The 19,086-nt window shown below is 41.8% G+C and overlaps 1 protein-coding gene across 20 annotated transcripts in view; it reads right to left on the bottom strand.

Annotated features, from left to right (window-relative positions):
- The window catches only part of LOC114644491 (NACHT, LRR and PYD domains-containing protein 3-like), a 201,985-nt gene that overhangs the window by 123,623 nt on the left and 59,276 nt on the right, over positions 1–19,086 (bottom strand). For 11 of the 20 annotated variants that reach the window (XM_051921769.1, XM_051921767.1, XM_051921765.1 and 8 more), the window contains one exon: positions 18,890–19,063. The exons of 8 other annotated variants lie outside the window; for them this stretch is intronic. In XM_051921769.1, the coding sequence (XP_051777729.1) occupies positions 18,890–19,063 (174 nt within the window). Of the gene's footprint in view, positions 1–3,444; positions 4,672–5,636; positions 5,811–18,889; positions 19,064–19,086 lie in introns of those variants that run through there. One more of the 20 variants, XM_051921782.1, reaches the window with a different exon arrangement.

The raw sequence follows: 19,086 nt of genomic DNA on the forward strand, positions 1-19,086 counted from the left end.
TCAAATGCGAACCTCACTTGCTAAACACAAGAAAAGGCATTCTTCTCAACGACTATATGAGTGCCAGAAATGCAATAAGAAGTTCACTACACAGGATTGTCTGACTAAACACAACAAAACTCATTCACAACTCTTGCAATGCGACATCTGCAAAGCAACGTTTCCAAACCAACGCAGTCTCAGCAAACATACACACAATTGTCTTCCCGTTACCATAGGTACTTCTTCACCTCATTCCTGTCTTCCCGTCCAAGAGTACAACATTGGGACTCCAGACCAGCAGAGCAAACACTGTCATGCACTATACTGGCCTGCTGAGCGTAATACATCCAACAAGTACTTCAGGTGCTGCCACGACGGTAAAGTAGCTTTACCACCCTTGCGGGAGCCACCTGTGTCTTTACAACAGCTTCTTACACAGCAAACATCAGAAGGTAAAAATTATCGTGAACACATTCGAGAATACAACTCTTCTCTAGCGTTTGCTTCCATGGGTGCACAGATAACTCAACCTCCTGGCCATGGACCATACTGTTTTAAAATACACGGGCAAATTTATCACCAAATCTCTCCACTATACGCTAACATTTCTACCTCTTCAGGATATGGACAGTTGGGAAAACCCTGGGCAGGATTTATGACGATACAATGCCCCAACATGTCACACCGATCTTGCATTGATTTTTGTCGGAGAAGATGGCGAACCCCCTGCTGAAAGGGATATTTGCATCTATCCCAGAGGAAAATCCTGTAAACAGATTTCCACGCTCAATATGAATTGTGATCCTATGGTTTACACACTTTTATTCCCTTACGGAGACATTGGCTGGCACAAAGCTTTACAACATGTTCCCAATAAAAGAACCAAAAACCAAATCAGGTTTACTCAATGCCAATTTTACACGTACAGATTATCAATGTGGAATACATTTAGTATTTTACACTCCAGCGGCAATCTAAAAAAATTCAAAGCACATATTAATGTTGAAGTTTGCTCATCTATAAAGTCCATCAAATAATCTCTACAAATGATGTTCACAAAGGTTCCGATGCAGCTTCCATTACCTTACAGCAAGAACATGCTAACGATGACTTGGTTCATGATGAAATGACAACTTTTTTGGACGGAAGATATGTTAGTGCTCCAGGAGCTATGTGGTGTCTTAATGAGTACAGTATATCAAAACAAATCTCACACAATTATACGATTACCTGTCCATCTTCCCGAACAACAAACTGTCCTGTTTCATGAAGGTCTCGAAGAAGAAACCTTAAATTGAGAAGCAACGAGAAAAACCATGCTAACAGCATGGTTTGACCTGAATAAGATGGTTACTCATGTGAAATCACACCACTATATAGACATTCCACACTATTATACTTTTGATTCCAAGGCTAGTATGTGGAAGCGACGACTACGAAAAAGTAACGCTATAGGTAGAATGCCAATTGTCTCTATTCAAGACTCTGAATGCTACTACTTACGCGCCCTCTTAACATGGTTTCCAGGAGCTACTACTTTCCAGGAGCTTAGAACCATAAATGGAAACATATGCAGCTCATTTAAAGCAGCATGTCAAGAGTTAGGTCTCCTTAACGATGACAAGATTTGGCACGACACTCTTTATGAAGCGACACAAACTAAGATGCCTGTACATATGAGACAAGTCTTCACTATCATTTGTGCCTTTGGGGAACCTGTCAAAGTCCCGGACTAATGGCAAACACATAAACTGGCAATTTGCAAAGACCTGTTTACTAAATATTCCACTGACATTGCCCCGATGTATGATCTCTCAGAAATTAATGAAATACTCAAGTGCTATGGTATGACTCTTCAACAATTTCATCTCCCAGTCACTGAATTCATCCCACCTTATACTCCAACCTGTGTTGACATTCTCTACGAACAAAAAGTAGCTTCAGATTACACACAACAACTCAATGATGATCAGCGAACAGTCGTACAAACAGTACTACAGGCAATATACAATCCACCTGTTCATTCCAAGAAATGTTTCTTTCTCGACGGCCCTGCAGGAACAGGCAAGACCTTTGTATACAAAACCCTCATTCATTCTGTGAGAGGTAGAGGAGACGTAGCAATAGCGGTTGCTTCAACTGGATTCACAGCAACTTTGCTACCTGGCGGCCATACTGCACATTCCGTGTTCAAAATACCTCTTCAAATCACACCAACATCAACCTGCAACGTGAAGCCAAATACCAACGATGCCAATAATATACTTGAAGTGAAAATTATCATCTGGGATGAAGCACCAATGACGCATTGTTATGCATTTCAAGCTGTTGACAGACTACTGCGAGATCTCACTCACGAAAATGCACCTTTCGGTAATAAAACCATTCTTCTCGGTGGAGCTTTCCGCCAAATACTGCCTGTTATCTTCCGCGGTTCTCAAACCCTCACCGTTGCCTCTTGCATCAACAAGCACAGGCTGTGGAACAAAATGAAGGTCCTAAAACTCACAAAAAATATGAGAGCTCTCGAAAGTGAAACTCAATTTGTTCAATGGCTTCTTCAAGTTGGGGAAAGTAAAACTGGAGACACGGCAGAACTACCTTTTCAATGTTTACCACAACAACAAGACCCAGTTGCTAAACTTTACAGGTGATATTAATTTCTCGACTGTGACTCCCCAAGAACTTGCTGCAAGAGGAATACTGAGCGTCACAAATGATGATTCTCTACATATTAACAACAAAGTTCTTGATCTTATACAGGGTGAAAAAGTGACCTTCAAGAGTGTAGATACAGTGGTCAGTGACGATCCTAATGATCAACTAACATATCCACAGGAGTTTTTACACACCCTCACACCAACTGGCAGGTCTTTGCAACGGAACAAGACTCATTGTTACCCGAATACATACACATATTATTGAGTGCAAACTGATCTCTATCCAAAATTCTGAAACAATCTTCATTACCAGAATCTCTCTCCTTCCTTCCGACACCAATCTCCCTTTTAAATTTAAATGCACACAATTCCCACTCAGACTCACCTTCTCCATGACTATCAACAAGTCCCAAGGACAAACGTTTGCAAAGATTTGCGTTAATCTAAAACAACCAGTCTTCTCCCACTGTCAGTTGTACGTGGCTTTTTCTTGGGTTAGATCTTTCAACTCATTATCTGTCGTCTCCAGCAAAACACCTATTCACAACTGTGTCTTTCAAGAGGTATTTCTTCCTTCTTGATTTCTGAATTCCATTCTCACCGTTTTCCATTCCTATACTTACTCCGCCATATGCTACGGTGGGTGTCGGCTAGTATATATATAAAAAATTAGGTAAATCGTGCAACCTTTTTATGGAACGCTTAATTTTGTTCAAAACCGTAAGTCATATAGTATACATCTATAATTATAATTTTTTCGGCTTCATTCGGAGAATACAGCAATGATACTCTCGTGTCAATTAAACCAATTTAACATGCATATGTCAAACAACATATGTCTACATCCACCACAGTAAGAACAGTAGTAGTAGTTCAGTTGTGCGCAGCTCATTAATTATCACTCATTATGGTGGTCCAATACTGTTGTCATCCTCATCAGTCATCAGTGAAATAATCAGAGTCCACAATCTGTGACTCCTCATGACATCTGCACTTGCATCACTGTCTGTCATATTTACTGTCACCTCCTCACTTCTACATCCTTGTACTCTTATTATATTATTCACTTCACTCCTCTTTCTAGTGGAGGATGTCATCCAACTTCGCTTCTTCACATTCTGACATGTTATGGATCTGCTTGAACCACAACTGATGCAGAGCAGAGTCTTTTTGTTCACAAAGATCTTCAGCCTTCTCGGCTCAGAAGAGGTGTAGATGGCCATCATGTCTCCTTCAAGGCTGCTGACCTTGGAAATCAAACTCTCTTCTCCATTCTAATGTAACTCAGCTTTTCCACGGTTTCACATTTAAATGTTCCTTATCTCCTCCATTTATTGTCCCCCTCTGTCCTATTTGACTCTCCTCTTCTGTACTCATCTGTCCCCCATCTCTCCTGTCTCTATAACCATCTTTGTCTTTGTAGCTCTTCTGTGAAACAGACACAGGTTCAAACAACACCACATGATGTTGAGGAGCAGTAGGCTTATAAGTTTTCTGTTGAGGTGGCCATCAGCTTGACCTGTGACAGCCCGGTGCCTGTCTAGAATTTGTCACTAATGCCAAGATTGGCCTCACTTTCCATCACCCTTCAACTGGAATGTCCACTCGTGTTTACTCCTGCTGCTCCCCTCAGTGGGCTTTGTGACCCCAGCTAGTTTAAGAGGACAATTCTCACTGTGGTTCTCTGGGTGATGAAAGTCAGATGTCTCTGGTCTGAACTTGTGGAGCTTGGTTACCAGTTCAGGGTCACAGGGTGGAGAAACACAAGTGACTTTAAAGAGGAATCACACAGGCTGTGAAGAAGACATGGAGAGTTTATTAAATGTGGAGGACAGCTGAGGAGATTATAAAAGAATAAAGAGAAGAATTTAGAGGAAATGGACAGGGGGTGCCATCACCGGGGTCAGATGATCAACATGTTCAGTCTTCTTCTGTATTAATATTCACCTGCCGTCCAGTCCTGTTCAGCTCCTCCTGTAGTAACCTCAGGTTCATCATTTCACTCTCACTGATCCCATTAAACAGCAGCCTGTGAAGGACACAAGAGTGAGTTACAAACATAAGAGGCCCCCACCTCACACACTGTACTATCACAGTGACACGCCCACTCAGGTCAACTTCCCAGAAATCTCCACAGTGTTCCTAAGTCACATGACATGTGTGTCAGCCTGCTGGTCACTCAGTTCACTGTCCTATCAGGTAACCGTCCTCTGAAGGCCTTTTGGTTTCATCTCATCTCAGTGAAGGTGTTTTAGTCAGGCCGGGGGTCCTCCATGGCGCCTGCTGACAGCTTTTTTTTTTTATTATTCTCCTTCATTGTTTTCCATTGTTTTTATAACATTATTCTGTTCATTTATTATTTTTTTAATTCTGTATTATCTGTTATTTTTATTCTATTTAGTCATTATTTATTATCTCTGTGTGTGTCTTGTGGACTTGTCTCTGCTCCAGCTGGAGTTTTCACGGTTCTCCCTCTGGTCAGACACACTTCACGCCTCTGAGACTCTTTTTGATTTTATTTTGAATTTAAAAGCCTGATTTCCTTTCTAAGGCCTAGTCAGGCCTGAAGCCTCCTCACCTCACCACCTTATCCACTGACATTGGCTCTTCTCTGTCTTGATAGTTCCAAGTGACCGCAATAACCCTGTCCACCCTCTCCTCCTGTCCACTCTGCCTGCTCTCCTGATCCTGTCACCTCTCCTCCCCGTGTCCTTATCCCTCTGTCTGTCCACCTTTTCTTCTCTTCCTTTTCTCAGTTCATCTCACACTTCTCCTCTTTCTTGTTCTCCTCCTGTCATCTCTCATTATCTTTGTTGTCCTCCCTGTCTGTCACCTCTGTCCAGCTCCACTTGTCCACTGCTCTTTGTCCTTCTCGTCCCACTGCCTGTCCTTCTCCTTCCTTCAGTCAGTCCATGTGGTGTCCTGTGATCAGTCCGTCCATCAGCTTGTCAGCTGTGACTTCATAACCTCATACATCGTACCCTGTTTACTTACTCCAGTATCTCTAATTTACAGTTTGGGGTCCGCAGACCTTCACACAGCTGATGAGCTCCTGAATCTTCCAGTTTGTTGAAGTTTAGGTTCAGTTCAGTCATCTGTGAGTGTGGAGAAGAGAGGACTGAGGAGAGAGATGAGGAACATCTGGAGGTGAGACCACATGAGTGCAGGCTGTAGAGATAAAGAAAGAGAAGTGTGAACATGAGGAGGGACAGGCAGACAGACAGAAGGCCACAGAGCTCAAAGGCTCAATGACTGCTGGCATTTTTACTTTTTACTGAGCCTGTTTGAACCTGAGACCACTGCTGTTCTTATAAGTAAGGCACCAAACACCTGAGAGGGTCTCCTGCCTTCATGCTGTACTGACAGGTGAGAAGTCATTGAAATGGACACACGGACATTAATATTGGACATGAACCTCAAGGAATGAGACTGACAGCGTCCTGCACTTGAGAGGCCACATGGACTTGTAGAAGGTGACAAGGGGGGTGACAAAGTGGGATTTCTTTATGTCATTCAGGACTCAGGATGTGTAGACATGTTGTCATTCTGGTCACTGCAGAGCTTAACATAAACGGGACATGTGGGGGTCACATGAGTGACATGTTTGTGTCCACAAAGTTTGAATTTGACACAACAGCGGCTCATTTCTTAATGTCCTACCTTTTCAATGACATCTGTTTATAAAAGTCAGGACTGGCTGGTGGACAGTAAGGGGATGGAATAAAGATGGTGGGTTCTTTACAAGCTTTTACAAATATTATCAGAAATATTCATGCAAAATGTTAGAATATTAAAATCAGTCACACATTGGTAAGGCGTCATTTCTTTTGACAAAGACAGGAGACAAATGAAGAACGAGAGCAGCACAGGTGCCAGACATGTCAGTAGTAATCACTGTTAATAATAATAATAATAATAATAATAATAATAATAATAATAATAATAATAATAATAATAATTATAAATAATTGAAAATTAAATTGAATTGACCAGTCTGACATTTGAAGTTAAATGAAAAGAGAAATCTGACCATGTTATGCTACAGATGCTACCCACTTATAAACAACAGCTAAAATTAGCTAAACCAGTAAAGAAATCAGTTCGCTCATGGAATGATGAGTCAGTTGGAGCATTAGATTGCTGTGAAGAGTTGTTGTGATTTATAACAAAGGAGAGACATGGTTCAATGAACTAAGTAATATCCATCAAGTGAAAGAAAGAAGAACATAAAACTGGTGATAAGGACACTTACAGACAGGCCATGAATTGGCTAAACAAAGCAATCAGATATGTTAAATGGAAATTCTAAAATAAACTGGAATTTCAATGTTCAGCAAACAATCACTACTCTGTAATAGAGAAGCCTTCATTCTGTTACAAATTACAAAAAGAAGACATCTCCCAGCACTTACTCAGATTCATTCCTCCCTGATAAACTTAACAAGTCATTGACTTTCACAAACAGCAGTTGCCACCTCTCCCACTTAAAATGAATGATTCTGTACTCATTGCAGTCGGCTTGGTGGAACCCTTTAAGTTTATGGGCACAACTATCACAAACACTTTAAGCTGGAACCTTAATATTACTTCCATCACTAAAAAAACAAAGCAGTGATTGTATTTCTTACGCCAACTAAAGAAATTAAATATCTCCCAGCCAATCCTAGTTCAATTTTACCAAGCCATAATTGAAAGTGTAATCACATTCTCAAATATAGTATCAATATGAACAAGACAGAATACATGTGTGTGAAAGAGAGGGAGGTCAGAGGAATGGTGAGGACGAGGGGAATAGAGTTGGCAAAGGTGGATGAGTTTAAATACTTGAGATCAACAGTACAGAGTAATATGGAGTGTGGAAGAGAGGTGAAAAGAGAGTGCAGGCAGGGTGGAGTGGGTGGAGAAGAGTGTCAGGAGTGATTTGTGACAGACGGATATCAGCAAGAGTGAAAGGGAAGGCCTACAGGATGGTAGTGAGACCAGCTATGTTATATGGGTTGGAGATGGTGGCACTGACCAGAAAGCAGGAGACAGGGTTGGAGGTGGCAGAGTTAAAGATGCTAAGATTTGCATTGGGTGTGACGAGGATGGACAGGATTAGAAATGAGGACATTAGAGGGTCAGCTCAAGTTGGACGGTTGGGAGACGAGATTGTGTTGGTTTGGACATGTGCAAAGGAGAGATGTTAAGTATATTGGGAGAAGGATGCTAAGGATAGAGCTGCCAGGCAAGAGGAAAAGAGGAAGGCCTAAGAGAAGGTTTATGGATGTGGGGAGAGAGTCCATGCAGGTGATGGGTGTTAAAGAACAAGATGACAAGGACAGGAAGATATGGAAGAAGATGATCCGCTGTGGCAACCCCTAATGAGAGCAGCCAGAAGAAGAAGAATAAAAATCACATGTTGCCTGGTTTGGTTCAGCAATGGCACACTCCAAAAATACATTACAGAGTGTTGAGAGGTATGCTGAGAAAATATTTGGCTGTGCTCTACTATCTGTAGCAGACCTGTAGATATCTTATGTAACTAACTGTGTCAAAACGATCACCACGGACTCATCTCACCCGCTCATCACTTATTCCAAAAAACTCTCCTCTGGTAAATGCTTCAGGCCAATTCAAACTAAAACTAACAGACTCCTCTTTAGTTTCTTTCCCAGAGCCATAGCCTTTGAGAGACTTGTTTGAGAACCAGTAACTTAGCTTCAGTTCTTTGTATATTATATACATTCTGTCATATACTATATGAAGATGTGTGTGTGTACAGTGTATGTACATGAATGTGTATGCACATCCATACACACTACACATTCACACTTTTACTTGAACATCATAATTTGCACATCTCCTTTATAATTGCACTATTCTGCAACTTTGTATGAAGTTTTTCTTTTTAACTTATGCTATTTATTCCAAAACCAATGAGATGGTCATGGAATACTGTAGGTCTAGACCACTGCTGAAACCTGTCTGTATTGAAGGGGTTGATGTGGAGTGGGTGAAGACCTGTAAATACCTTGGAGTGCAGTTGGATGACAGGCTGGACTGGTCAGAGGACACAAAGGCTCTGTGCAGGAAGGGGCAAAGCTGGCTCTGTTTTCTAAGGATGCTGAGCTCCTTTAACATACAAATGTAAGAAACTCCTGCAGATGTTCTATCAGTCGGTGGTTGCCAGTACTCTTTTCTATACTGTCGTGTGCTGGTGAGGAGGTAGCTTGAAGAAAAGAGATGCTGAGTGTATTGACAAGCTGATCTGGTGAGCAGGATCTGTGGCTGGTATAGAAATGGACTCTCTGTTGATGGTGGCAGAAAGAAGGACACTGTGCAAGCTGCTATCTATTATGAACAATAAACATCACCCACTATACACCACCATAATTAAGTAGAGGGTTTTTTATAGTGGTAGACTGCTATCACAGAACTGCAATATGGACAGATATAAGAGATATTTTGCCCATTGAGCCATTAGACACTTTAACTCTTCCAAAACAGGGTGGCGGTGGTTGAATTCTTGGCCTGATGCCCCTTCTCTGCTCATAAGCTGTATTAAGTGTATTAGCTATAATCTACATCTGATATTTTACTGTAGGTCACTACTATATAACTTTGTTTTTTTTTTCATTCATTATGAGTCACTTTAAACATGTTATCCTATCAGCATAAGCCATGTCACTATATTTTATTTTATTTTAATAATGCATCATTTTAGTATTTGTCACTTTAATATTACTAGGGGGCTTTGCCACCTGCTTGCTTTGCTCGCCAACCCTCCGGCCTGCGCTATACGCCAACCACTTTGCATCTCTGCCGGATTTCACTTTCATTAAACAACAAATCTTTTAATTCTCATGCATACGCCTCTTCATTGGGAAGAAACCCTACTTCTCCCTGATGGCAACACGAATTAGACAATTTACAAGTCTCCGATTTAAAGTTTAAATCCAAACAATATCTACATACTTCTGTCATATCACCTTTGACCATATATTCAATCTCTTTTCACTGTTCTGTTATTTTACTGAGTAATAATTTCCATTTGTTAGGACTAATAAGATCTTTACTATCATTTTTATGAGACTTTCAAATTTTAGTACTTCCATTATCTCTAACCTGCTGTGCGTGTGTATCACGCCAACGTTTTTGAACATCTTTATGACATTCTACTTTGTCATTTACTCTTTGTCTTTTATTTACGACTCCGGGCGTGTTTAAATCTCTTGGCACAAAGTCTCATCTCTCAGGACATGAAATTATGTCTCTTAAAAAGTCTTTTCTCGTCACACGCTAAAAAGTCTCATCTTGTCCTAGGACTTTTTTATATAATAGAGAAATGTGCCACTTGTCACTTTTGTAGTATTATTATCTGCACAATTCTCACTGCAATGAAATTATTGTATGCGCCATCTACATTACCTGAATTGGACTGCAAGATTCCAAACCTAGTGTATTGAGATTGTATTATTTACATAGCAGTTGTTATTTGCATAGTGTGTACTTGAATGTTTGTATTATCTTGGTATAATTTCTGGCAGATACTAGTACTTGAATTTCTCTCTGGATCAATAAAGTATCTATAGGTATCTATTTATCTATTGTGACAGTAGATGGTGCTATACCAGTGCTTAACCCGGCACAGACAGACACAAGAAGCATGCTTACACAAGTTAACATTTTTATTTTCTTCTTTGGCACAATACACAATGCTCAAACTCACAAGGCTCAGTCCTTTTTATATCTCTTAAGTCTTCTGCCATCTCTACTCCTCTTCTCACAAGCTCCGTCCTCTTCCCAACTCCGGCTCCCTGATTGGAATGAGGCAGCCCCTTTCAGAGGGGACTGGGCGGTCTCGTGGCCTGGAACCCCTACAGATTTTATTTTTTTCTCCAGCTTTCTGGAGTTTTTTTTTGTTTTTTCTGTCCACCCTGGCCATCGGACCTTACTCCTTTTCTATGTTAACTAATGTTGTCTTATTTTAATTTCTTATTTTGTCTTTTATTTTTCTTTTCTTCATTATGTAAAGCACTTTGAGCTACTTTTTGTATGAAAATGTGCTATATAAATAAATGTTGTTGTTGTTGTTTTATAATGCACTCGGATGTGCTCCAGGTGCTCCCTGATGACCTTCCTGCAGCACCTCTTGATGTGGCAGAAGTGCTGTATGGGCACCCAGAAGCACTCAGAGTGTACCTGTTTCCAGGTCCAGCAGCACTTCCTGGTGTGGTGGAAGTGCTGCATACCATGCCTTCTGAGCCATCCAGGCACACCCTGGTGATGGCCGTGGATCACCACAATGTTGAGCTTCCAAGCTCTGTTCCTGTGGCCCGAACACGCACCAGGGCGGATGCCTTCTGGCATTCCATGGGAGGTACTGTTCCTGTCCTGGGGCCTCATGTATAACGCCGTGCGTAGAACTCACACTATAACATGACATAAGCACAAAAGCAGAAATATTCATATGCACAAAAAAATCCAGAAAATCTGTGCGAACGCCAACTTCCACGTTCTTCCGCTACACAAATCCAGATAAGCGTGAAAAGTAACGCATGTTCAAGCACCTGCTATCCCGCCCCAACTCCTCCCAGAATTACGCCTCTTTGAATATGCAAATCAATATAAATAGCCCTTAAGCTCAGCCTTCTGTGAAAAGGCAATGGCAAAAGCATGAGGGAAAAAAGAAGAATTTCAGCGAATACCAAGTGGAGGCAAAGAAAAACGTACTATTTGTTTTTTTAAACAGTGGTATAAACAACAAAAGGAAGTTGATTGAGTGACATAGCGTGTCGGAGAAACTCGAAAGCTCACGTTCACAAAGTCGCACAGTGCCCGAAATAAAAAAGAAGTGGTCACATATCAAAGTCGCCGTAAAAAGATGAGTCGTAGCCCACCGTCTGAGTGTCATATGAAAGCTTATTAGGGTACAGAGAAAAGAAAAAAAAAATAGGGACACAATGAGAAAAAAGCACAAAATGTCAACTTTAATCTTGAAATTTCCATTTAAATCACATAGTTTATTTTGTCATTAAAGTAGAACATCATAAACTTCATCTTAAAATCGTTTAATTTACTACTTTCTCAAATCCCATCGTAACTAAAGTAGCACGATAAATGCTTTGTTTTGTATTTGATCTTCTATGTGATCTGTGTGTGAATCACTATGTGCTTCTTAAACGGGCTTTCTCTTCCTCGACAGGACACAGAATCCATTACATTCGTGATATTACAGCTCTCTGAATAATTAAAATACTGAGATGTATATGTGATATCATTTTCATGATGATAGCAGTTAGAGCATGTTATTAAACATGGGAACACGTTGGAGCACGTGATTGTTCATGTCTCACGTAAGATGCTTGCTGTGCCATGTGCAACCTTTGATGAAATACTTTATTGTATCAGTGCTGTCTCTTTCAAACGTACTAACCTCCAATTCCTGTCCTTCCTTTTCTTTCTCCAAGCAACCAATCACCACACAATCAGCTCTGTAATAGATGTTAAGCCATCTGTAAGCTTAGAACGCCGATTCTTCAAAACTTTTAAGGAACATTGAAATATCTTCATAGTACATGTTTAATTATTCTAACCATTTATCCATCCAGTGTTGCGCCAGCACCAGCAAGAATACAGCGCAAGGCAGGAACAATCCAAGAACAGAGAGCCAGCTCCTCACTAGCGCTGCGGCACCGTGTCCTGACATGTTTAATTATTAACAATTTAGATTATTTAAATGAAGTTAAAGTTTAATCTGTATAATATAATAAACATATTTTGCTGTATATCATTTTAAAAATGATATCGTCATCATATGTAAATACGCACTTTATAAAGTGGCTCAGGTTGTGCAATATTATAACTAGTGCAAGTTTACAGTGAGGTAATTGTACTTATAAGTACAAACAGTTCTACAAGGAGCACTTGATGGACTGATTGAGTGCGTTTATAGTTCTTGGGATGAAACTGTTTCTGAACCGCTAGGTCCGTACAGGAAAGGCTCTGAAGCATTTGTCATGTGAGGGCAGTTCGAGAGGCAGCATGTCTGAGGCAGCGTGTGCTTGATGCTGTCTACCGATAATTCTCTTTCCGATCAGCTGCTGTAGATCTGTGATTCCCCATTCAGATACAGTGATATAAATACTCCGAATGGGACAGTGAGAGTGATATGGAAAAAGATGCTCTGCTGTGGCAACCCCTAACGGGAGCAGCTGAAAGGAGAAGGAAAAGGTGCAGTGGGAGTAACAACGTTAAAGCAGTTATGGTATTTGGAATACTTTGGCCATTCCATGGACCATTATATTGCTGCAGGTTAATTACAATCAGATGCCTTAAACTACTAAACAAAATGCAGTTAATTTCAGTGTATTTATAACGCCTCGTCAGGGATGTGGATCTAAAAAAGAAAGGGTAACCACACAGGAACAGTAGCACTGCTTTGACGCTGGGTGGCGCAAGTTTGCAAAACCGAGCGGAGAACTTGCGTATGCCAGGGTTGGAGCTACTGTGAAAATGTGTGTGGCTTTACACCAAGTTCAGGTTTTATACATAACAATTTGAGCATGGAAACATTCGTACCCACCATTTTAGTATGTACGTGCCGTTTATACATCAGGCCCCTGGTCCTTCCATCCTCCAGGTGAACCAACTGGGCATGAGCACACTATTTAAGGCTAGATGCATAAGTGCTTAGTAGTCTTATTATCAATCAGAGTTGTTCAAAACCAAAATAAATTGCACTGATTCTTAAATAAAAGTTAATAAGTAAATAAATATTTCATGGTGCAAACAGAGTTCTTTGGTGGAGTTTAAAATCACAGTAAATAATCCATAAATAAGAGTAAGTGAAAAATCACAGTCAGATTTTATCCATTAAACAAATCAAGAGCTTCTGTGCTACCTTTAAAGACTGACGTCTCCTCTGATTACCATTTAAGATCTTTTCAGCATACTAAGAGAACACCGGCAAGGGCAGTCATCCTTCATTCACATCGGCTTCTGCCCCAGCTACCTTAGCTGGACACCGCTGAGGTATTCAAACTCAGCTCTTATTCCCACCACCACCCCATGGCCTTTAGCAGGGTACCTCGTGAGACCTTCTCCTTTCTCCTGCCACCATCCCTCGGCCTTCAGCAGAAGCCCACTCAGTGCGGCTAGTCACTTTTGCTCCTTGGGCACTCAGCAGGTTTTGCCACATCTCGACTAATTGCCTCTGTTCCACTGCATCACCTCAGCCATGATTCTGCATTTACTTTATTTCAAATTTAACCTTCATCTCCGTCTTTTCATTTTTCTTTCCTGTTCAGTTTTGTTCTTAACTATCCTGCTCAGGCTCATTTTAAACACACAGGTGTGCAGGTGTCTAATTACAGAACCCAGAGTGCTAATGAGTACACTGGCTGAACCACACGTGTCTGCAGGCGTAAAGTGCGCTCCGCCAAATCACCACCAACACTCCAGGGCTGCTCTGCTCCCCCACACTACCACATCCACCTATGCCCCTCTCAGTGCACCATTTTATTTAAAAACCTGCACACAACCACTGACCCCTGACATGTGTCACCACACAGCTTTGTATTTAGTAGTAAAGAGAATCACACAGTGACCAGAGTGACTAGTGGGGCACAGGGCACACAGGTGTCCTTAGTGATGGTCAAATTATTTACATCACCAGTCGGCCATTTGATTGTCTGCAGGCATTGAGGAAGACCCTGACTGAAATGGCAAAAGAAGTATTTGTGAGGGAGAGGGTCTAGCCCTCTGATTTACATTTACATTTAAATTTACAACATTTAGCAGACACTCTTATCCAGAGCGACTTACAACAGTGCTTATGATGATGACATCAGTGAAGAACATGTGTGTATAAAAATATTAAAAAGGTGCTATATACTGGATTATTGAGAAAGTCATGTCATAGCCTACACTGATCTTGAAGTGAGATTCTTCTTTTAAATGTCCTTCAAGAAATACGTGTTTTAGTTACAAATACAAGAGGGCACCACTCCTCACACTGGAGTATCTTACTGACACGCCCACTGAAGTCACTTTAAGATATTCCTCTCTCTGGCTCTGGAAGTCTAAGGCACATGACCTGTTGGTCACTAAGCCCACTGACAGATATGTCGACGTCCTTTGTAGACCTGGGGGTTATGTCTTGTAGAATGATGTCGGCCTGTTCAGTCCACTTGACTATAATGGCGGTCACTTCCTGTGTCTCCCACCTTACTGTCCACACTGCCTTCAGTCCTAATCCTCTCCTCCCTGTCACCTTCTCTTTCTGTGTATGGCTGGCTGGTCATTTCTACTGCTGCTGTCCACCTTTCTCCCTGTTCCTCTGTCTGTCCTCCTCTTTCTCCTTCTCCTTATCCTCTGTCTTGTCCTCCTCTTTAATTCGTCCTTTTCTTCATTCTGTTCATCTCCTTCTCTTCTATCTCCTTATCTTTGCACCACTTTTCTCTGTATTCCTATTCGTCACTTCAGTTTTGATCTAGCTGTCCACTCCTATTTGTCTTCTGTCACTTTAGTTAGCTATTTTCTTCCCACTGACTGTGTTTCTCCTCCTTTTTCAATTTTAGTGATTTTTAACAAATGCAGCCACATGGGATGCACAAGCCAGTGTTTTACTTATTGCTGGTCGCAAGCGGGATAAATGGAGAAGGTTACGTCAGGAAGGGTATCCGGTGTAAAATTTTGCCAAATCAATATGTGGACAACAATACAAATTTCCATAACTGATTGGTCGAGCCCCGGGTTAACAACGACCACCACCAGTACTGTTAGCCAACAGGGTGCTGGCAGAAATTGGGCTACTTTTGGCCAAAGAAGGAGAAGAAGAGGGGGAAGATGTGTATGGAGGAAAGAGGGGAGGAGGAAGGTAAAGAGAGTGGAACTGAGGGTAGGAACTTTGAATGTTGGCAGTATGACTGGTAAGGGGAGAGAGTTAGCAGATATGATGGAGAGAAGGAAGACTGATATATTGTGCGTGCAAAAGACTAAATGGAAGGGGAGTAAGGCCAGGTGGATCGGAGGTGGATACAAATTGTTCTATCATGGTATGGATGGGAGAAGAGATGGGGTAGGGGTTATTCTGAAGGAAAAGTATGTCAAGAGTGTTTTTTAAGTGAAAGGAGTGTCAGACAGAGTAATGATTATGAAGCTGGAACTTGGAGGTGTGATGATGAAGGCAGTTAGTGCATATGCCCCGCAAGTTGGGTGTGCAGTGGATGAGAAAGAAGATTTGGATGAAGTGATGGACAGTGTACCCAAAGGACAGAAAGTGGTGATTGGAGTGGATTTCAGTGGACATGTTGGTAAAGGAAAGGAGGAGACGAGGAGGTGATGGGTAGGTATGGTGTCAAGGACAGGAATGAAGAAGGTCAGATGATAGTGGATTTTGCCAAAAGGATGGACATGGCTGTGGTGAATACGTATTTTAAGAAGAGTTAGGAACATAGGATGACATACAAGAGTGTAAGAACCTGCCCAAAGGTCGATTACATCATTTGCAGAAGAGTCAATCTGAAGGAGATTGAAGACTGCAAAGTGGTGGCAGGGGAAAGTGTAGTTAAGCAGCATAGGATGGAGGTCTGTAGGGTGACATTGGGGATCAAGAAGAGGAAGAGAGTGAGGGCAGAGCCAAGGATCAAATGGTGGAAGCTGAAAAAGGAAGACTACAAGGTTGAATTCAGGAAGGATGTGAGACAGGCACTGGGTGGCAGTGAAGAATTACCAGAAACTTGGGCAACTACAGCAGAAGTAGTAAGAGTGACAGCAAGAAGGGTGCTTGGTGTGACATCTTGACAGAGGAAAGAGGAAAAGGAAACCTGGTGGTGGAATGGGGAAGTACAGGAGAGTATAGAGAGGAAGAGAATGGCAAAGAAGAAGTGGGATAGTCAGAGAGATGCAGAAAGTAGACAAGAGTACAAGGAGATAAGGCACAAGGTGAAGAGAGAGGTGGCGAAGGCTAAAGAAAAGGCGTATGATGAGTTATATGAGAGGTTTGACACTAAAGAGGGAGAAAGGGACCTGTGGGCTAGACAGAGGGACCGAGCTAGGAAAGATGTGCAGCAGGTTAGGGTGATAAAGGATAAAGATGGAAACGTACTCACAAGTGAGGAGAGTGTGGTGAGCAGATGGAAAGAGTACTTTGAGAGGCTGATAAATGAAGAGAACGAGAGAGAGAGAGAGCGAGAGATGGTTGAATGATGTGGAGAATCAGGAAGTGCAATGGATAAGCAAGGAGGAAGTAAGGACAGCTATGAAGAGGATGAAAAACGGAAAGGCCGTTGGTCCAGATAACAAGCCACAGCATGAAGTTATGGGAAAGAGTAGTGGAAGCTAGGTTAAGAAGTGAGGTGATGATTAGTGAGCAGCAGTATGGTTTCATGCCAAGAAAGAGCACCACAGATGTGATTTTTGCTCTGAGGGTGTCAAAGGTGTAGAGAAAGGCCAGAAAGAGTTGCATTGTGTCTTTGTGGACCTGGAGAAAGCATATGACAGGGTGCCTCAAGAGGAGCTGTGGTATTGTATGAGGAAGTCGGGAGTGGCAGAGAAGTACATAAGAGTTGTACAGGAAATGTACGAGGGAAGTGTGACAGTGGTGAAGTCTGCGGCAGGAGTGACGGATGCATTCAAGGTGGAGGTGGGATTACATCAGGGATCGGCTCTGAGCCCTTTCTTATTTGCATTGGTGAAGGACAGGTTGACAGACAAGATTAGACAGGAGTCCCTGTGAACTATGAAGTTTGCTGATGACATTGTGATCTGTAGCAAGAGTAGTTTGCAGGTTGAGGAGACCCTGGAGAGGTGAATATATGCTCTAGAGAGGAGAGCAATGAAGGTCAGTAGGAACAAGACAGAATACATGTGTGTAAATGAGAGGGAGGTCAGTGGAATGGTGAGGATGCAGGAAGCAAAACTGGTGAAGGTGGAGGAGTTTAAATACTTGGGATCAACAGTACAGAGTAATGGGGTTGTGGAAAAGAGGTGAAAAAGAGAGAGCAGGCAGGGGGGAGTGGGTGGAGAAGAGTGTCAGGAGTGATTTGTGACAGACGGATATCAGCAAGAGTGAAAGAGAAGGTCTACAGGACGGTAGTGAGACCAGCTATGTTATATGGCAGAGTTTCTCAAGCTTTAAGTATTTAAGAGTCTTCATAACAGTTTTAAATCGCGCCCCCCTAACGTTTTTTTGAAAGGAGCCCACTAATACCAATTTGTTCTTTTTTAATTAGTGATATATCATAGATCCATATTTTATTATACCTACTTAACTTTTATCGACATTTATCTAACTCTATATTTATTTTCTAGTATCAGAATGTAGTTTAAGTTAATTTGTTTTGGTTTCAATAGATGTATTTTTCATATTTGCGATTCTTGTTTTCTTTTTTTCACATCTTCGCGCCCCCCTTTTTGTTACTTCGCACCCACCTAGGGGGGCCCGCCCCACAGATTGAGAACCACTGTTATATGGGTTGGAGATTGTGGCACTGACCAGAAAGCAGGAGAAAGAGCTGAAGGTGGAAGAGTTAAAGATGTTAAGATTTGCTCTGGGTGTGACGAGGATGGACAGGATAAGAAATGAGTACATTAGAGGGTCAGTTCAGGTTAGACGATTCGGAGACAAAGTCAGAGAGGAAAGATTGCATTGGTTTGGACATGTGCAGAGGACAGATGCTGGGTATATTGGGAAAAGGATGCTAATGATAGAGCTGCCAGGTAAAAGGAAAAGAAGAAGGACTAAGAGAAGGTTTATGGATGTGGTGAGAGATGGCATGAAGCTGGTGTGTGTGACAGAGCAAGATGCAGAGGACAGGAAGATATGGAAAAAGATGATCGGCTGTGGCGACCCCTAACGGGAGCAGCTGAAAGAAGAAGAAGAAGTGATTTTTAACAAACTTTACAAACAATGGAGGATGGGAAGAAGTATGAGATTAATGTAAAGAATGGACAATGATGGGTTGTGGGACAAGAAACAAAACAGCAGTCTGGACAGAGAGGATGAGGAGAGTGACCAGTGTGGTGGAGGGGCTCAGGGTCACAATGCTGTCTTTATGAATTGAATTATTAAAGGAAATCTACAGTTGTGTCACCTCACGTCACTCTGTCTGTCCATAAGGGACACTGCAGTCTGTCCTGATTAAACACAGCGTTTGTGTTGTGGGAGTGGAAAAGTCAGAGCCACAATGTGACAAGAAATAAAAATCATGACACACACACACACACACACACACACACACACACACTTGTTGTTCACTTACCCCAGTTTCTCTAATTTGCAGTTTTCACTCCTCAGCCCCTCACACAGCTGATCCAATCCTGAATCCTCCATGTTGTTTCTGTTCATGTTTAGTTTAGTCAGTCGTAAGTGTGGAGCAGAAAGAGCTGAGGAGAGAGCTGAGCAACATCTGGAGGTGAGACCACAACGAGACAGGCTGTGGAGAAGAAGAGAGAGAAG

This window comes from Erpetoichthys calabaricus (genome assembly GCF_900747795.2).
Source record: "Erpetoichthys calabaricus chromosome 1 unlocalized genomic scaffold, fErpCal1.3 SUPER_1_unloc_24, whole genome shotgun sequence".
NCBI classification, from domain to species: Eukaryota; Metazoa; Chordata; class Cladistia; order Polypteriformes; family Polypteridae; genus Erpetoichthys; species Erpetoichthys calabaricus.